Here is a 17,086-nt window from a genome sequence, read left to right as displayed (position 1 = left end):
TGCAGCTGCACAAGAGAAAAAGAGGGGACTACTGGCTGCAGCGGGCACGCCCCCAACTATCCTCCCAGCCGGTGCTCGAGTGCCGTTTCGCTGCTCTCGCCCGTCTCGTCCTCCGCTGCCACCCACCCATTGCACCTCGCTGCGGCCTGACTATCGAGTCGCTCGCCTCCCGTCGCGGTCCGGCGCTCGCTTTGCAGCCGTCGCCCTACATCAGCGAGCGAATCACCGCACACCACCCACCAGACCTACCGCGCTGTGTACCTCGAATATCCCACACTTCGCCAGTCCATCATCGCGCTCCCTCACCACTTTCTTCTGCGTCCCACTCTCGCTGAATTGGCCGGCCCTGCGCCCTCGACCACGTCGGCGGTCTCGACTTTCGCTCGCCCAGCCAAGACTCGCCAAAGGCGTCCAGCCACCGGGGTTGCCTGCACCGCGCCGCTGCTCGTACCCACTGAAGCCGCTCGAGGCACGCCCAACGGACCTCTGCACGGATGGGCAGGGAGCCCGGACCAACAATACAACTCAGCAGCGCGGGTCGCCATAGCTTGTCGACGCGGGTCGTAAGAGGCCCACCGAGGCTGTAGGGCGGCGTTTCATCTCAGAGCGTAGCGTGCCGCGTTTCGAATCTGGCCCGCGCAACAGCCTTTTCCCTCGCCTGGCCATCGCCATGCCGTCAGCTCGGCCCCAGGACGCCTATTCACTGCTGGAGCAATCCTTCAACGACGCGCCCCAGCTGCGTGCTCACAAGCAGTTCCCGCGCCGGCAAGACGACCACCAAAACGTCTTTCCCGCCGCCGCGCCTGTCCGTACGTCTTCGTACCATGACGATGAAACTTCGACTCAGTTCAGTTCCGCCAACTCCACTCCACTAGCTTCTCCACTTGCTCCCCCGCCACTGGTAACTGGACACGACAACGGCCTGCCACCCACTCCGCCTTCCGCTTCGAATGACGGTGCCCGCCGGGACACGTCCGGTACTCCACAGTTCGCCGACGGCGTCATGGACAATCTACTTTCCAAGCAGCCTTCCATTCGGACCCCCATAAACCAGCGAAGTCCTCCGACGCCTGATCCAAGCCCACCCCGATCTACGCGATCCGGCCAGAAGACCCTTCCGCCTCCAACCATCCGCTACCCGTCATCCCGCGCCGATTCGTTCACCACGGCACGAAGCCACCTCGAGTCGGAGGATAGCGAATCGCAGGCCTCGTTCCACGACGCTCTGACCCCGAGACAACAAGGCGGGGAGCATGCGAGGGAGTCAAGACAGAGGTATGACGGGCTCGGATTGGCCTTTGAGAGCGAAGCAGGCGATGTCACACCCACGGAACGCAACCCGTCCGGCCTACCAGGCTACGAGGATTCTCCCTCGTTAGACGGCACGTGGGCGAGCAATGGACGTCGTGATCAAATACCAGATCGGGAGTGGGACACTAATTTCATGAGGAATGTGGCAGTTCGGCGCAAACGTCAGGAAAAGCCCCCCAGGACCCCGCCTGAGCAGACTTCCCCCCGGGACTCTGGTCTTGATCTTTCACCTATCTCCATCATGAAGAGAGGTCAAATTCCCGACGACCGAGCTGGCGATATCAAAAGACATGCACGGAATCCAACATTGGACAGGTTTGCCCAAGACATCGGCTGGCCCAGTGACGCAGGTGAATCACCCAAGACCGACTCCAAGCGTTTCTCGACCGCCTCTAGTACGTCGACGGTTGTAGAAGCCGTTGTTGTGGCCACACCACCGGAGCGCCACCGCATGCTTCGTCATGCAGGGAAGAACCTGGCTCTCCGTCAAAGCAGCGACACGACGTTCGAACGCTCCGCGACTAGACGCGCGCACCGTGCCTCCCTCCTGTCAAACGATACGCCCCCTCATCGCTTGCTTCACCACAAGGCCAGAATTCCAGAGCGGAGGAATCGTGACAGCATCGATTCTGCTTTTTCATATGTCAGTTCCGAGGCACCTGCTCCTGAGCCGCAACAGAAACATGATAGCATTCCGGTACTTGTGGTCCCCACGTCCCTCGAGGATTCCCCCAAAGCTGCAGAGACCCCTCGCAGGCTGCAAGTCCAATTCCATTCGCTTACAGATACTCAGCAGTCACCTTCTCGCGTCTCAGAAGTGCCTAATGGGGACTCCGTCCATGTGGAATCACCACGTCGTGTGCATAGGAAGTCATCTTTTGGCAGCTCGTCGATTGTCTCGAAAGCTTCCAGCAAAGTGCCCGAAGACTGGCCTCTTCCCCGTGAAGGTATCCGGAATTTCACAGCACCGGCAGTCATGACATCCAAGGGTACTACGATCACCCTATCACGGGCTCCGAGCTCGCCTCAGAGGGAAGCCAGCTTTAGAAGAAAGGTCGACATCACGCCCCCTCCGGTTCCTCCCAAAGAGCCGCTGTCGTTGTCGACTCCTCCGCTATCGCCAACGGATCGTATATCCTCTCCGCCTGCTACTTCTGAGGTTCAGAGGCTCCTTCAGCAAAGGCGTCCTGTTGATTCAATGATAACGCGTCGAAGCTCCGACCGTACTTCGAGCCGAACTGAAGAGGTTCCCCGTGGTTCAAGTCTTGATAGAAGCATGTCGGGCGATCGTACACATCTGAGCCCGGAGTCGCCAATGATGATCTACAGTGGTCGGACAAGCTTGGACCGTGCCCGTCACCACAACACCACGACTCCCTTTTCTCAGATGTCTGACACCAGCGGCCTTGAGATCAGTGAGGCCACGGCTATCAGTATTTACCCTCACAACAACCACTCGCTGCTGGTAGTCCAACAGGTCGCGCAAACGGACTCGAACTCCAACTCGAACTCTTCGACCACCTATCATACCACGACATCACGCCGGCGTTCTGTATCTTCCCCGCCGCTCAGCCGCGAGCTCTCTCCTCCTCTTGATCGTGAACTCACGCCTCCAACGCTCACGTTCAATCCCGCTACTCCGCCTCAACAGCTGATCGACGACTCTGAAGTTGCCGCGAACGGATCTGTGGACTCGCCTCTCAAGAACCCACGGAAGCCACCAGAGCCGCCGGCCTTCAAGATCATCCCGCCCACCCCCGCTTCGGAGCTCGAGCGCGATCCCATGGGTGAGAGCGCTATAGCGAGCAGCTCTTCGCGTCCAAAGCGTCGTCAGACTCTCGCCAAGCGTGCGCGACGGTATTCGGATACGATTTTGAACCCCATCCTTGGGAGGACAACGTCCGCGGCCAAACGCAGCCCCAAAGGACAGGCGAATGCAGCGGCGACTCCAAAGCAGCCGAAAGACGCCAACTTGCATCCTTTCTGGAGACCTCGGGGATTCTGGGATGACTTTGATTCCGAGAGTGAAGATGAGTGGGATGAGGAGTTCGGCGACGACCATGACCGCCTCCCGCGCGGTGGAGACACAAGCGATGTTGGCGAAGAGGATGAAGAGCGAGAGCGGCAAAAACGCAAGATCGGAGCCTTGGGTCGCAGGTTGACCAATGGGTTCAAGGGCTCCGGCGGCTTTCTCATTGGCAACAGCCTTGGGATGGAACGACATGGCAGCAACGCCCGTAGGCATTACGTCAACGTCAGTGGACTCACGAGCAAGACTAGCGGGTTCATGTCGAAGCCACTCGCACTAGGCAAGAGGTTTGGAGGCAGCAGCGGCCGTGTGGAGAAGCAAGTTGCGAACCAAATCTCGAGTCAAGTCTCAAGCTACTCACTGCGTAGGGTTGCCGCCAACAATGCCAGCCTCCGCCATGCCGCTGTCAGCCCCGCTGGCAGTGGGGCTAGTCAGGTGTCGCGCTTCTCAACCAGCACCGCCGGTGGCGATAGCGATGAGGATCGCGGCTGGGGTAGAGGTAGCAGCCGGGGTCGTTCAACCAGCTCGCAACGGCCGACAAGGAAGCGCGAATTCAGTGTCCCTGGAACGCGATGGAATGTAGAGTACGTCGGCATCAGCGGGGTTCGGGAAAGGCTCGCGGAAAAAAGGAGGGAGAAGAAGAGGAATGAATTGAGGAGAATGATCGGGCCTAAGTTCTACATCAAGAGCACGAGCATTGTTTGATTGAGGATGATTTTGATGAGGTATACGAAGGGATGATACTGGATGATGAATGATGGCACTCTCCATTCTATTCTGATTCTACTATGTCGCCTAGCTGTCTTTCCTTTTTTTTTTCTGTCTCTTTTGTCCATTGTCCATCGGATTTCTCATCTCCTGGATATGGATTTTCTCTAATGTGTCACGATGAGATGAAGATGAGGGATGATTGATGATGGGAGGGGTTGGATACCATGGGATATTCCCGCCAAACTGGGAAAAGAGCCGGGCAACATGAACTGTATATGTGTATGGAATTGCTTGAAAAGCAGGATAAGGATGAAGAGACGATATCACGACCTTTCTTTCTTGTTAGTTATTTTTGTTTTTGTTCAGAAGCGTGTCCCTACGGCTCCTTCGGTTCCGTCGAGGCAGTGTCAACTGCTCAACTGTTTCGAGAACCAAGAAAACAAAAAAGAGACGAGACCACTTTCTATTATGCGAGTTTATCTCACTATCTCTGTCACCTGTTTCTGCCATTCTGCAATTGCTCCGCGACTGGATTCTTTACATCAGCCGGGCCATGCTTTCCATCTTCATGGATAGTCTTGATACTCTTCTATTCTGTCGTTAACCGTTTCTAATTTTTCTTTGCTCTAGCTTCTTCTTTTTTCTGTACAACACGCAAGATTCACGATGAATGCTACGAAGTGCGGAAAACATAACGACTTGATGACCCAGGGTGGCTGTTTGTGCGTTTCAACTTGTAGAGCTCCTTTTTGTTGACTTCCTATTTCTCTCAGCTCACATGTATGGAGTCGTTAATGGACCAAGGGGAAGCGGGACGAGCGTGCCGTGGGACGAAGGATGCCAAGGGCTGACACGGGCTATGATAACGAATTGCATGATTTATGCTACAAAAAAAAATGCAGCATGTGAAGAGTGTTGGTGGAAAATTTTTGCTGCTGCGATTTGTGAGTTGATTGGACCAGCCACCGGCATAACCAGTTCTCCACAGTGGTACGCATTCATTGGTGCAGCAAGGCTTGCAGCCGTCAGCCAAGGTCTTCAAGGCGGGCCTTCTTACTTGCATACACGGATGGCGGAGAGAAATGGCTTGGCAGGCGTTCTGCAGAGGCCGATGGCGAGGGTCGAAACGAGAGCTGAGGTAAGACTTGGTGTCGCTCGCCCTGTCACGGATGCATGATGTCGCTTCGGATCTTCAGATGGCCAATGGCAGGTGTTGGGCCAAGATAGCGGGTCCGCAGAGGCTTCCGGTTGGCTGCAGTGGGCGTCGATTGCTTTTTCTGTAAGCGAGCTATATTTCAGGCCAGTAGCCAGTCGTTGGTAAGCTTTTCTTATAGATCGCGGTTGAATTCCGAGCTTTTTTCAACAAACTGAAGCATGGTGACGTGCTGACCTCGTAAAGGTCTGCAAGGCTGATTCAGCTGCAGCAAAGGTGCGATTGGCCTGCACATTCGTCTTCCCTGCATTATTCATGTAGGACGAGATGATAGGTGCTTCTGCTCCTTGCCGGTTGTGGCCATCACGTGCCGACGCATCGTCGAGTCTCACGCGTCTCGCGTCTCCCGCCCGCCCGCAACAACAGCACCACCACATCCACACTGCAGACAGCCATAACATGACATGACCACCAGCGCCGGCGCCGAGGTCCTACAATTCTATCCTGAGCGCTACTATTCGGCGTCGCCGACCTACAACACATGGGTCAAGCTCACGGCGGCCGCCGTCCACCGGCTGCGACCCGCGCCAAGCCAAGCTGGCATGTACTACCAACATCCATATGCGGCCGACCGGGGACCTTGTTTTTACTGATTGCCTTTTCCTCTTTTTGCAGACCGGGCCATCTCGCGCATCGACAACTTCGACCCCGTCGTCCACCCCACCTTCTTCCACCTCAACCACCCGATCCGCTTCGTGCGCCTGGTCGGCACCGTCGTCGCCGTCGAGGACCTCGGCCCGCGCTTCGTGCTGCTCACGCTCGACGACGGCAGCGGCGCGACGCTCGAGCTGAAGGTCACGCGCCTGTCGCCGGCCGAGAGCGCGGCGCTGCATGCTGCCGCCGCTTCCACTACTACTACCACCATTCCTACCGCAACCACCTCTTCCTCCTCCTCCTCATCATCATCCATTTTTCACACCAGCGTCGACAACCTCGTCGTCCGCAGCGCCATCGGCGTCTTCGAAGTCCTGGTCGGCGGCGTCCCCATCGACATCGGCACCACGATCAAAGCGAAAGCCACGCTCGGCACCTTCCGCGGCGCGATGCAGGGCGTGCTGCAGCGGTGTTGGGTGCTGCGGGGGCATGGTGGAGCGGGCAACGGCGGTAGCAGCTCGACGCGCGACGAGGCGGCGGAGTGGCTCGGCACGGCGACATTCATGCTGTCGGTGCTGGCGAAGCCGTGGGTGCTGAGCGCCGACGACATCAGGCGGCTGGAGCGGAGGCTGGCGCGGGAGGAGAAGCAGAGGCGGGACGAGGAGAGGCGGGCGGAAAGGAAGAGGGCGGAGAGGGCGAGGAGGAAGGAGGAGGTTTATCGGGAGAGGAGGGAGAAGGTGAGGGTGTATGAGGAGAAGGTGGAGCGGAGGAGGAGGCAGGAGGAGGTGTTGATGAATAAGGGGGCGTTGGTGTAGTAGCGTTTGGAGGAGTCATCGCCTGCTTCTCTCTCTATTTCGATTTTTTCGCTGTGGGGATATGGAACGGATGTTGGGCGCTTTTGGAGTTTTTTCTCGTTGATAAGACTTCGTGCCTGATCATCATCGGAAAAGGCTTATCTAGTCTGCGGTTTTAGGAAACTAATCAACCACGATGTTGACGGTCAAGTATATCAGGTGGTCGCCGTTGTGTACAGGCCTGTGGTGAGCACTTATCGTGGATCTACAGTCCCCTCTCGCAGCCGATGGCTAGCGTGGATTTGTTTTTTTTTTCTCATGTCATGGGTAGGTGGGATGAAAAAGAACATATCAAGGGGAGGTAAAGCTATTGTCAGGACGAGAATGCCGAATTAAAAATTCTACATACACGTCCGGACGATAGCTTCAGCTACCCACATATGTTATTTTTCTAAGGTAGAGCTGGGGAGCCCTGCTATTCTTCGCGCTAGCCATCGGCTGCAGCAACCCTCTGTATAAAAAGAAGATAATCTGGGCACCTGATGTTGTACCGTTTTGTACAAGCTTTTGATTAGATTAAGCACTAATTACAATGGTCTAGAAATGCCAAAACGCGAAGAACACCCTGTAGAGACCGTCTCAACTCGTAAGTCAGATGCACAAAAAACAAATCTCAACCCACATTATGTACAGCCCTTCTCTACCATCCATCTCCTATCTTCACTCCATTACCCGTTTCATTAACATACTACCATTTCATCGAATCCGTTTCGTTTACTGATCATACTCCGCCCTAGGCTTTACCAGAGGAGGTTGCCGTTATCATAGGTCTTGCAGGCGTAGTTGTTGGAGAAGGAAACCTCGAAGGAGTCGGAGCCAGACTTGCCACCGGTGTAGCTGCAGGTGCTGGCCGAGACGTCGACGTTGAAGAGCGAGCAGTAGGTGCCGACGGTCAACTTGTTCTTAACAACAGCAACAGCGTTGAAGCTGTTGCAGGGCTGGTAGCGGAAGAGGGTCCACCAGCCGGCGGCGGCCTTGTTCTTGGCGACCTGAGCCTCGGCGTAGGCGGCGCACTGAGCCGGGTTGTAGGGCCCCGCGAAGAAGCGCTGGCCGACGAGGGCGCCGGCCTTGATCATGACGCCGCCGCCGTTGCACTTGGTGCCGGATTTCCAGCCGTTGTTCTTGGAGCCCGAGTTGCAGGAGGGAGGGGTGACGACGGCGGCCTTTTTGTTGTAGCCGTTGGAGCCGGTGATGACGACCTGGAAGAGGTTGCGGTACTGGCCCGTGTTGGTGGCCGAGTCGGCGCTGACGGAGCTGCCGAACAGGGCACACTTGATGTTGGTCGTCGAGGCGAGGTCGGCCAGCAGGCAGATGTCGGCGTTGCCGTCCATGCTGGGGTCGCGCTCGAAGTAGATGTTGAAGCCGGTGCACAGGGCGGTGGCGTCGCAGAAGGCGGCGCACGAGCTGGCGCTGTACGTGTCGAGCGTCTTGTACGTCAGGTACGTGCTGAGCTGCGAGGCGCCGTTCTGGTCGGTGAAGCTCAGGTCGTAGTTGGTCGGCACGGCGGCTGCCTGGGCGGTGGCCGAGGCGTGGAAGGGAGCGTACGCCAGGAAGGCAGAGGCCGTGTCAGGGGTCGGGACAGGACCGGCACCGGTGGCCAGCGCAGTGCAGAACGGAGAGGTCGATGTCGGCAGGCTGACGTCAACGATGGCCGAGGTTGAAGTGCTGGTGGAGCTGCTCGAGGTGGAAGTCGAGGTGCTGGAGCTGGTCGACGTCGTCGTGCAGCTGGTCGAGGTCGAGGTCGAAGTCGTACGGAAGTGGCGCTTCACCTTGTAGGCAGCGCTGATGGCAGCCGTGGCCGCGGAGCTGGCGGCATTCACAGCCGACGCATCAGCGTAGCTGCTGGTGGCAGTGGCGCCGATGGGAGCTCCAGTGACGATGGCAGTGGCGACGACGTCGTTGATCTGGGCGAAATCCAATCCAGTGACCAGAGGGCTGGAAAGAGCAGTGCCGACAAGGGCAGAAAGAGCAAAGACAGTGTTCTTCATGGTGAAGAGAATGACCGCTGGGACCTTCAGGGAGCGTAGTGGGTGTTCTTCGAAGGGCGAAGAAAGGACTGCCGGAAACAACGACTGTACAAGACAGAAGAGAGTGTGTTGTTGCTGATGAGATGGAATGAACAACGCGGCCAGGCAGGCTTCATATAGGTAGAGCCCCAGATCCAGCCACAATTGGAACACTTGGTGGGCGGACGCCACGCCGCAGCACAGGGTTGCTGCTCCGGAGCTAGATGTTTAGCTGGGCCCGATATGCCTACGGATACCTCCGCATGGGGACTTATCTAGCCTGGCCTTACGAGCCGCAACTCGGAGCGGTCACACTCGCCGGGCTTGAGCTTGAGCTTGAGCTCTGCTTTTTTTTCTTCCTTTCCTTTCTTTTTTTTTTCTCTCGGGTGATGGTGCCAAGGAAAAGTCATGGTGGCCGGCTTGAGTTCCGGAATGAACAGCGCTCAGTGATCAATTCAACGGTGGAAGTCGACAACGGGATCTAATAAGCCATCATGCAACGTTGACGCCGTATTGGGGCCAATACCTGCAGAAACTGGAAGATGGGCGTTGAGGGCTCAGTTCCGAGGCAAGTGAGTGGGCAGAAATTTCGGACATAAGGTTTGATGCGCGCAAGTGCGGGCCGGGGGCGCTATGACCCATGATACGATAGTTCCTGAAAAGGGGCCGTTATACTGAGAACGATTCCAGATCCGGTCCGGCATCGCCTTTCTTGGACAGCTCCACTACCGCGCAGAGAGCATGCTCTAGACCCATGAAGTGCCGTGTGTTTGCCGGCCTCGAGAAGCGGCAAGTAGCTCTGAATGCCGTAGCTCCGAAGGCAAGCTCAACGCGCCATAGATCAGCGGGATCATCAGTGAGATGATGAGTGCTGATGCGACGGCCCGTCCGGCTCCGTTGTCGATCTGCCGACGTGACAAGCAGGGATGCACATCCCCAAGCGGTGATGGATTTTTTGAGTCGTATCGCACGCGAGCGACGTGTGGTTCCGGACGGCAGTGGTTCGCCGCCAACGACGACTTAGGCTAAGCGAGCCTACCTAGCTCAAGGGGTACACACTTTCGCTCTACCATCGCTCCTGCCTCGGTGTTGTTCTTTCGGCCGCTTTCTTGCAACCGACTGTCCACCACCGCCGTTCAATCGACCGACGCTACATCTCCGTCCTGCTAGGTCCATCACCGAAGCTGACGATTTGACATCGTGAAGCCGTTTCCAGCTAGCCTGATCGGTTGTTGCCGGATCTCTGCCAGGGCCTCATCTTGTCCTAAAGGAGCAAGGGCCGCGATCTGGACGTTGAGTTGCTGTGGCGTTGGCCCGACTGGCACATGATTTGACATCGTCGACTTCTCAGCTGAAATTTTCAGGAACGCGCCACAAGTGCACGGCTGTGGCTGTCGCTCTGTCTGCATGGCAGCTCGTGTCTCCAGATCGTCGTAGTTCGACTTGCCCGAGGCTGTTGTCCGGCTGTTGTCCATTCCACTGACCTCAGCGGCAACTTCCACCCCCAGCTCACAACACCCTCTCCTTATCCACAAGGCTGAGCCTCGATCACGATAAGCTCGGAACCTTGCTAAGCCTCCACATTAACGCCCCTTTTTTTTTCCTCCGCCGCCGAGATCAACCACCGACGACGAAGGCTGGATGCTACTACGAATCTTCGGTCTACGCTACTGCATGCAATTGCCGCACGAGTCCGTCACTAAGAATTAACCTCCGTCCTACGGACCGGTCAAAAAATGACAGCTTCCATCCCTTTCCACGCACCAATGCCCCTCTTGGGAATAAACTGGGTGTTATAGCCACAGGTCTCGACCCACGTTGGCCACCTCCATGTGGGGGGACCCTCCCGCACGTGCAGAAAGAGGCGCCGAGCGACGCCTTACCTCATCTGACACTTCCCCCACACATCTCTCTTGCATCTGTGCGAGAAGTCCTTGTGACCCTTTCGTCCTGCGCGGTGAAGTCAGCCGTGACGGATGCCAATACCTCCTTGCATGCACCCCCGGCAACCCGAGGTGCTGGGATACGACTCAGCCTCTTTATGCAACCCCCGCTCCGTGGAGGGGTGATAATCCTTACACACATCTGGCCGAGGCTGCTTGTCAGCTTGGCTTGCAAGATCGGGGAAATGGAACTTGGCTGATCTCTTGGGTCAGGTCCACGTGATTATGGTAGATCTGTCTGAGGATTCAGTGACGTAGGCTCAGCTAGCAAAGTCGGTGAGGATTTCTTTTGGTGATTTGACTGTTTTTCCAACTTGAAATATATTTTCATCTATGAAAGGCATCAATCATCAAGCTGGCGACCTGACTACGTATGTACGTAGATCGCCTTGCTATATTATAGCAGAATAGAAAAAATGAAACAGAAAACCATCAAAAAAATCCTCCGAGGTGCCAGAACATGGCGCCGCTGGTATTCAACAATGGGAAACAGCTTTTCAACACTGTCCTCTCTACGCAGTAAATGTGCATTTTAAACGCAACGACCACCCTTTCTTCGTTCTCAAAAGAGTCATGAACATCATACGTATTGTGCACGCTTTGGTACTCACACATCCTCCTTCTTTCCGATGGGACCAAGGCCGCGGGGGCTGTGGCCGGAGGTGACAGCGGTGAGCTCGGAGCCTTGACCAGCCGACGGCTCCTTGGCGAGGGAGTTTGTGCGCGAGAAGGAGAAGAAGCCCTGGCGCAGCGACAGGGGGCCGTGCTTCCTGCGGCCGTCGACCTTGTCCTCGTCGGGAGCGGCGAACCAGCCAAAGGTGCGCTTGGCCAGCTTCCACAGCTCCATGCCCAGGACGAAAATGAAGACTGCCACGATGGGGAGAGCCCATTCCCAAGTGATTTCTGCAGGAAAACATATCAGTAAGTGATTCTAAGATGAGAAGCTGGCGAAAACAGTCGAACTTACCCTTGTGCTTGAAGACGGTCGTGTTGAAGCCGGGGATGTAGATGCACGGGAAGACAACGACACTGCCCACGGTGACAGACCAGAAGAGGAACTTGTTCTCCCAGATGTCGGCGAAGAAGGGGAAACGGCTCTCGGAGCGGGGGTCGAGCCGGAACATACTACGGCGGATGCCCTTGATTTCCCAAGCAGAGATGAGAATCAACCAGGTCAACTCGGCGAACACGGCAGCACGAGCGCGGAAGACGACATCGCAGTCTGGGCTGTATGATTTGTTGCAGTCCTGACCGATCTTGCCGTCGCCTGGGCCGTAGACGATGATGACGAAGGTGAAAAGGGTCAGCATGCCCATCAGCAGACCGTAGACGATCATGTCAAAGATGATTTGCCAAGTGAAAACACCCTTCTTGTTGTCGTGAGGCGGGCGGCTCATGATGTTGTACGAAGCCTTTTCGCGGCCGAGTCCGAAAGCGGGGAAACCAGACGTGAGCATGTTAATCCAGAGGATGGAGAGCGGAGACAGAGGGAAGACGGAATACTTTCTGTCATCCTGGAAGCCAAGGCCACAGACCAGAAGCACGACTTCACCCACGTTGGACGTAAGCAGATGCAGAACAAAGCGCTGGATGTTGTCAAACATGCGGCGGCCTTCCTCAATGGCGTTGACGATGCTTGCGAAATTGTCGTCCGTCAAAACGATATCCGACGCCCCCTTAGCGACGTCGCTACCGGCGAGACCCATGGCGATACCGACGTCGGCGGCTTGCAGAGAGGGACCGTCGTTCACACCGTCACCAGTCATGGCGGCGTACTTTCCACGGCGGTGAAGAGCAGCAATCATGCGGGTCTTGGTGTTGGGAGCACAGCGAGCAATGACAAGGGGCAATTCGGGCATTTGGTCGATCTCCTCGTCCGTCAGACCGTCAAATTCGGCAGCAGTCTTGACCAGGCTGTCGGCAACATCCTTGGGCAGAGTGCTCATGTCCTTGGGGATGATGCCGACTTCCTTGGCGATGGCCGCGGCTGTCCCGGGGTGGTCGCCCGTAAGCATATGCACGCGGATACCGGCGTTGGTGCATTCGCGAACAGCATCCTTCGTCTCAAGGCGAGGCGGATCGTAGATTCCAGCAAGACCGAGGAGCGTCAAGCCCTGTTCAATGTCCTCACGAGGAATTTCAGACTTCTCATTGATGGGTTCACCCGTCCAAGAACGACGTGCAACAGCAAGAACACGAAGACCTTGGTCAGCAAGAAGGGACATTTGCTCAAGGATCTGCTCCTTGACCTCGTCAGTGATGGCAGTCTCGTGTGCACCAATACCGACGTTGACGCAGAGGTCCAGGATGCGCTCGACGGCTCCCTTGGTGAAGATGATGGTGCTGCCGTCGTCGGGAACCTTGTAGACCACAGACATGCGCTTCACGGTGCTGTCAAAGGGGTACTCAGTGAGCTGCTTCCAGCCGCGTTCGCCTTCCAGTTGCTTCTTGCCAAGCTCGAAGCGACGGGCGAAAACCTGCAGAGCAACTTCAGTTGGGTCACCAGTAGTCTGCCACTTCTGCTCAGAGTCGTTGTAGCGGACAGTAGCAAGATTGCAGAGAGCAGTCGAATGGAGGAAGGCATCGAGCTCAGGAACCACTTCGACGTCCTTGGGGTCCATGTCGTCCGAGTCAGACTTCTCGTCGAAGTCGTTCACGGCGCGGCGTACGTCGCGTTCAGTCTTCTCTTTGGGTTCCTTGAACTTGATGCCGCCACCGCTACGTTCGGCCTCGAGCTTCTCCTGGCGAGCCTTCTTCTCCGCCTCCATCTCGGCTCTCGACTTTTCAGTGCCAAGTGTGATTGTACCGTGCGTAGGGTTCGCGGCATCCTCGGCGTTGTTGACGGTATAAATGCCAACTCCAGGGATCCACGCCTTGCGCGTGACCATCTGGCCCTGCGTAAGGGTGCCTGTCTTGTCGGAGCAAATGTTTGTGATACCACCGAGGGCTTCCAAAGCGCTGAGCTTACGGGTAAGCACACGGCGCTTGCGCATCGAGGTCATGCCGCTGACGAAGGTAATGGTAAGGACGGCGATGAGCGACTCGGGGATCATGGCAATACCTAGTATAGTAGCCGTTAGCGTGGCTGTGCAACATGAAAGGAGGGCTACGTACCGGTCGAGATGGCGTAGATGGCGACCTCGTTGGTGACATCGAATCTGTTGACGCCGAACACAATGATGGCCAAGAGGATAGCCAGGCCAAACAGGACGTATGCAAGCTTAGATAGCTTCCTCTGAAGAGGCGTGCCAACGGTGAGACCAAGGAAAGCGCCAATGGCGTCGTAAATCCTAAGGATGAGGCCCTTGGCGGGTTGCAAGTTGCCACCCTTCTTCCTTGACATGGATCGGTTTGCCTTGCGCTTTGTGCCCTGCATGGACTGAGCGATCTTACCAATTTCTGTGTGCATTCCAGTGAAGACGACGATACCTTGACCACGGCCTTTGGTGACTGTAGAAGATGAGTAAGCCATGTTCACGCGGTCTCCAACACCAGTCTCGAGTTCAGTGGCATTGGTGAAGTCATGCTCGGGGTCTTTCGCGACCGGAAGGGCTTCTCCAGTGAGAATCTTTTCATCGCACTCGAGGTTCATGGCCTCGAAGATGCGGATGTCGGCGGGGATGGTGTCGCCCGTCTTGATCTGAACGATATCACCCGGAACGACTTCAGCTGACGGAATTGCATCAACAACGCCATTGCGGAGAACCGTGGCAGTAGGCGAGGACAGAGCTCGGAGAGAGTCCATCTTTTTCTCTGCCTGGTACTCCTGATAGAAACCAATCAGGACGTTCAGAACGATGACGGCGGTGATGACGCCGCCCTCGACGTAGTCGGACACACCGTACGAGAGCGCCATGGCCAACAAGAGGACCTGTCGCGGGTCAACAACTGTACGAGAGAGGAGTGGGGCTGCAAAGGGGGTTGACATACCAGAATCATGGCATTGCTAACTTGCTTCAGGAGAACCGAGTACCACTTGACGCCGCCCTCACCCATGAGCTTGTTCTCGCCATATTGGCTGCGCTTCTGGGTGGCTTCAGAGGCACTCAAGCCCTGCTCGGGGTGGACGCCCAGGTGCTCCTTGAGCTGGTCGATGGAGAGTTGAAAGGGATGCTTCGGGTACTCCTGCCGTACCTCGGAGCCCTTTCCGGAGCCCATTTTTACCAATTGCGCGTACAGTTGAGATGCGGGGTTGTTTGAGGAAGAATATCACTTGGGTCGGCGAGGTGGGATGATGGAATGGCTGAAGAAGTCCAAGAGGACCATATGTATGGAAGTGGGAAGCGAAAAGTCTTGGATTGAGTAATTACGGAATGTCGTCACGGGTCCTCTTTATATAGTCCCATTGTTGTGTGACCCAGCCCACCGTATCATCCTATCAAAGACACATTCCCTGTTGTATGAAGAAAGCCAAGGCGGCCTCCGCGTGTTGAGCTTGGCGCAGAAGGGCGGAGACGTTCACAGACCGGGGATAAGGATGCAAGCAGAGTCAAGGCCAAGGAGTTGTTGCAGTGCAGAAGGCTTGGAATCGGGCAGTTTGGTTCGTAGGAGGCTTGGCTGGGAGGCGATTAGTCTCGTGGTGGGGGAAAGTCCGGGTCGGCTTGATAGGTCCCAGACCAGTCGACGCGTCTTGGCGCACGGCGGAACCAATCAGCGCGCGAGGGCGCCTGGTGGAAGGCGAGTACTCCGGGAAACTCGGCACCTCGCCACTTCCACCCCTTGTCTCCACCCCACTCCGCTGGGCTTGGCTTTTGCCGGCATCCACCGTGATCCTCTTCGTACGGCGGGGCAAGGGGACCAAGAGGGGCACGAGAAGACGCGGAGGGAGCAGATGCGAATACGACTGAGTTTGCAGAGAAATCGGGGCACTACGACTGCATACAGGGTGTTGAGGAGGCTATCAGCGGCGACGACGTTGGTGCGGACGCGGCACCCGCATCATCAGCGCGCCAAGAAGCCGTAACTGGAAGCGTGCAGGCTGCGTTCCCAAGCCAAGAAGTCCAAGCACGTTTTCAGAACGCCGTGTACCCGTCACGCCATGGCCATGAATACTGCTGTCGTTGGCGGCAAAGTCAAGGATCCCGGATCCGGCCCTTGGTCTCAGCCTGCAGCTTCTTTGACCTTGCCGGCTGGCTCGGGAGGTTCGTCGATGAACTGCGGCGGCCTTGCCTCATCCACCATGAAGCTCGGGACGCCTTCAGCCTCGTTCATGGCGTCCAGCTCCACCTCCTCTCCGAGAGCCTCAAGCTCGGCATCCAGCTCCGCCTCGTCGACGTCCTCAGGCACGTCATAGCTGCGGCTGATGCTTTCCTGGATGTCGTTGCCTATGTCCATGAGATCGGCCATCTCGTCCTGCATGCGCTCGATCTTGTCGATGTCGACCTTGCCGTACTGCTTGCGCAGCTCCTTGGTCGTCGTCTTCATGGCGTCGACGGTCGTCATGGTGTTCTTGAGGTTGTCCTGCATCATGCTGGCCTGCTCCATGTTCCAGGACTGCTGCTGCAGCTGGTCGCGCTGGGCCTCGTACATCTTGCGCTGCTGCAGCACCTTGAGGGCCTTTTGCTTGATGGCCGTCTTGCCGGGGCCGTCGCGCATCTTGGACAGGCGCTGCTGGTAGGTCGTCAGCTCGGCGTTGAGCTTCGCGAGCTTGACGTCAATAGTCTCGATGCGGCCATCGACCTGGACTCGCCGTCAGCATGCGGGGATCAGGAAGAGAGACATGACGTGCATTCGAGATGGCGCCGCTGAGGGTCGGCTTGGGGCCAGTGCTCTTTGCGCCGAACAGGCGATTCATCGCGGGCAGCGGTGGCACCGAGAGGCCGGGGGACGTGGGGATGGGTATGCGGAGGCTGCAGCGCGGGTGAGCGGCGGCAGGCGGCTAGAGTGGCGGCGATGCTGGCGTGCTGCTGCCACGTGGTGGACGGGCTGCTGGAAGGCGCGGGACCAGATGAGAGGCGCTGCAGGCGTCGTCGCTCGCGGGTCGTGGGCCACCACTTTGGGCGCTTGCTGGCACTGGAGGTTAGGATCCGCGTGGACTGCCGGGGGTGTTTGGGCTGGGGCCGGCGCCGACCTCGACCAGCGAGGAACACCACTCTCACCCACGACAACACGGCCACCTGCCAACCTCACATTGACCCTTCCTGGCCGCGCTGCCCGTCACGCTGCTGCGCCAGCTGCATGCCGCGCTCTTCCCACCCAAACTCGCTTCTGGACTTTGGGGAGCGCTCTCTGCCTTGTGACCGGCTGCCAACCTGAGTCTGTCACACTCCAGACCGCGCTGCTTCGCCAGCCTCGGCCGCTGCCCACACGACCCCAGCCCGCCGCACCAGCCCCAGCTCACCCGGTAAACCCCACCGTCCCCATCTCAGCCCAAGCTTCTCAGATTGCGCCTGCGAGCCGCGCGCCCGTGCCGCGCATCCAGCCCC

General features: G+C 57.3%; 5 protein-coding genes across 5 annotated transcripts; 2 read left to right on the top strand and 3 right to left on the bottom strand.

Moving 5' to 3' along the window:
• Positions 1–670: 670 nt before the first annotated feature.
• Positions 671–4,045, top strand: LTHEOB_7702 (uncharacterized protein; the record flags this gene model as incomplete). The annotated part of the gene is made up of 1 exon (XM_035517098.1): positions 671–4,045. One exon carries the CDS (start codon positions 671–673, stop codon positions 4,043–4,045), a length of 3,375 nt encoding a protein of 1,124 aa, XP_035371211.1.
• A 1,700-nt stretch (positions 4,046–5,745) lies between these two features.
• Positions 5,746–6,673, top strand: LTHEOB_7701 (Ob-fold nucleic acid binding domain; the record flags this gene model as incomplete). Its single annotated transcript, XM_035517097.1, has 2 exons — positions 5,746–5,770; positions 5,880–6,673. The coding sequence occupies 2 exons, from the start codon at positions 5,746–5,748 to the stop codon at positions 6,671–6,673; spliced, it is 819 nt and encodes a 272-aa protein (XP_035371210.1).
• Positions 6,674–7,452: 779 nt separating this feature from the next.
• On the bottom strand, positions 7,453–8,700 carry LTHEOB_7700 (Glycoside hydrolase; the record flags this gene model as incomplete). The annotated part of the gene is made up of 1 exon (XM_035517096.1): positions 7,453–8,700. One exon carries the CDS (start codon positions 8,698–8,700, stop codon positions 7,453–7,455), a length of 1,248 nt encoding a protein of 415 aa, XP_035371209.1.
• A 2,568-nt stretch (positions 8,701–11,268) lies between these two features.
• LTHEOB_7699 (Potassium sodium efflux p-type ATPAse) lies at positions 11,269–14,819 on the bottom strand (the record flags this gene model as incomplete). The annotated part of the gene is made up of 4 exons (XM_035517093.1): positions 11,269–11,564; positions 11,629–13,722; positions 13,776–14,532; positions 14,592–14,819. 4 exons carry the CDS (start codon positions 14,817–14,819, stop codon positions 11,269–11,271), a joined length of 3,375 nt encoding a protein of 1,124 aa, XP_035371208.1.
• A 942-nt stretch (positions 14,820–15,761) lies between these two features.
• LTHEOB_7698 (Snf7 family protein) lies at positions 15,762–16,455 on the bottom strand (the record flags this gene model as incomplete). The annotated part of the gene is made up of 2 exons (XM_035517092.1): positions 15,762–16,340; positions 16,381–16,455. 2 exons carry the CDS (start codon positions 16,453–16,455, stop codon positions 15,762–15,764), a joined length of 654 nt encoding a protein of 217 aa, XP_035371207.1.
• Positions 16,456–17,086: the final 631 nt, after the last annotated feature.

Source organism: Lasiodiplodia theobromae, assembly GCF_012971845.1.
Source record: "Lasiodiplodia theobromae strain AM2As chromosome Unknown scaffold_23, whole genome shotgun sequence".
Lineage (NCBI taxonomy): Eukaryota > Fungi > Ascomycota > Dothideomycetes > Botryosphaeriales > Botryosphaeriaceae > Lasiodiplodia > Lasiodiplodia theobromae.
Note: the sequence above shows the minus strand (reverse complement) of the source record. Positions and strands in the feature narration are given on the sequence as shown.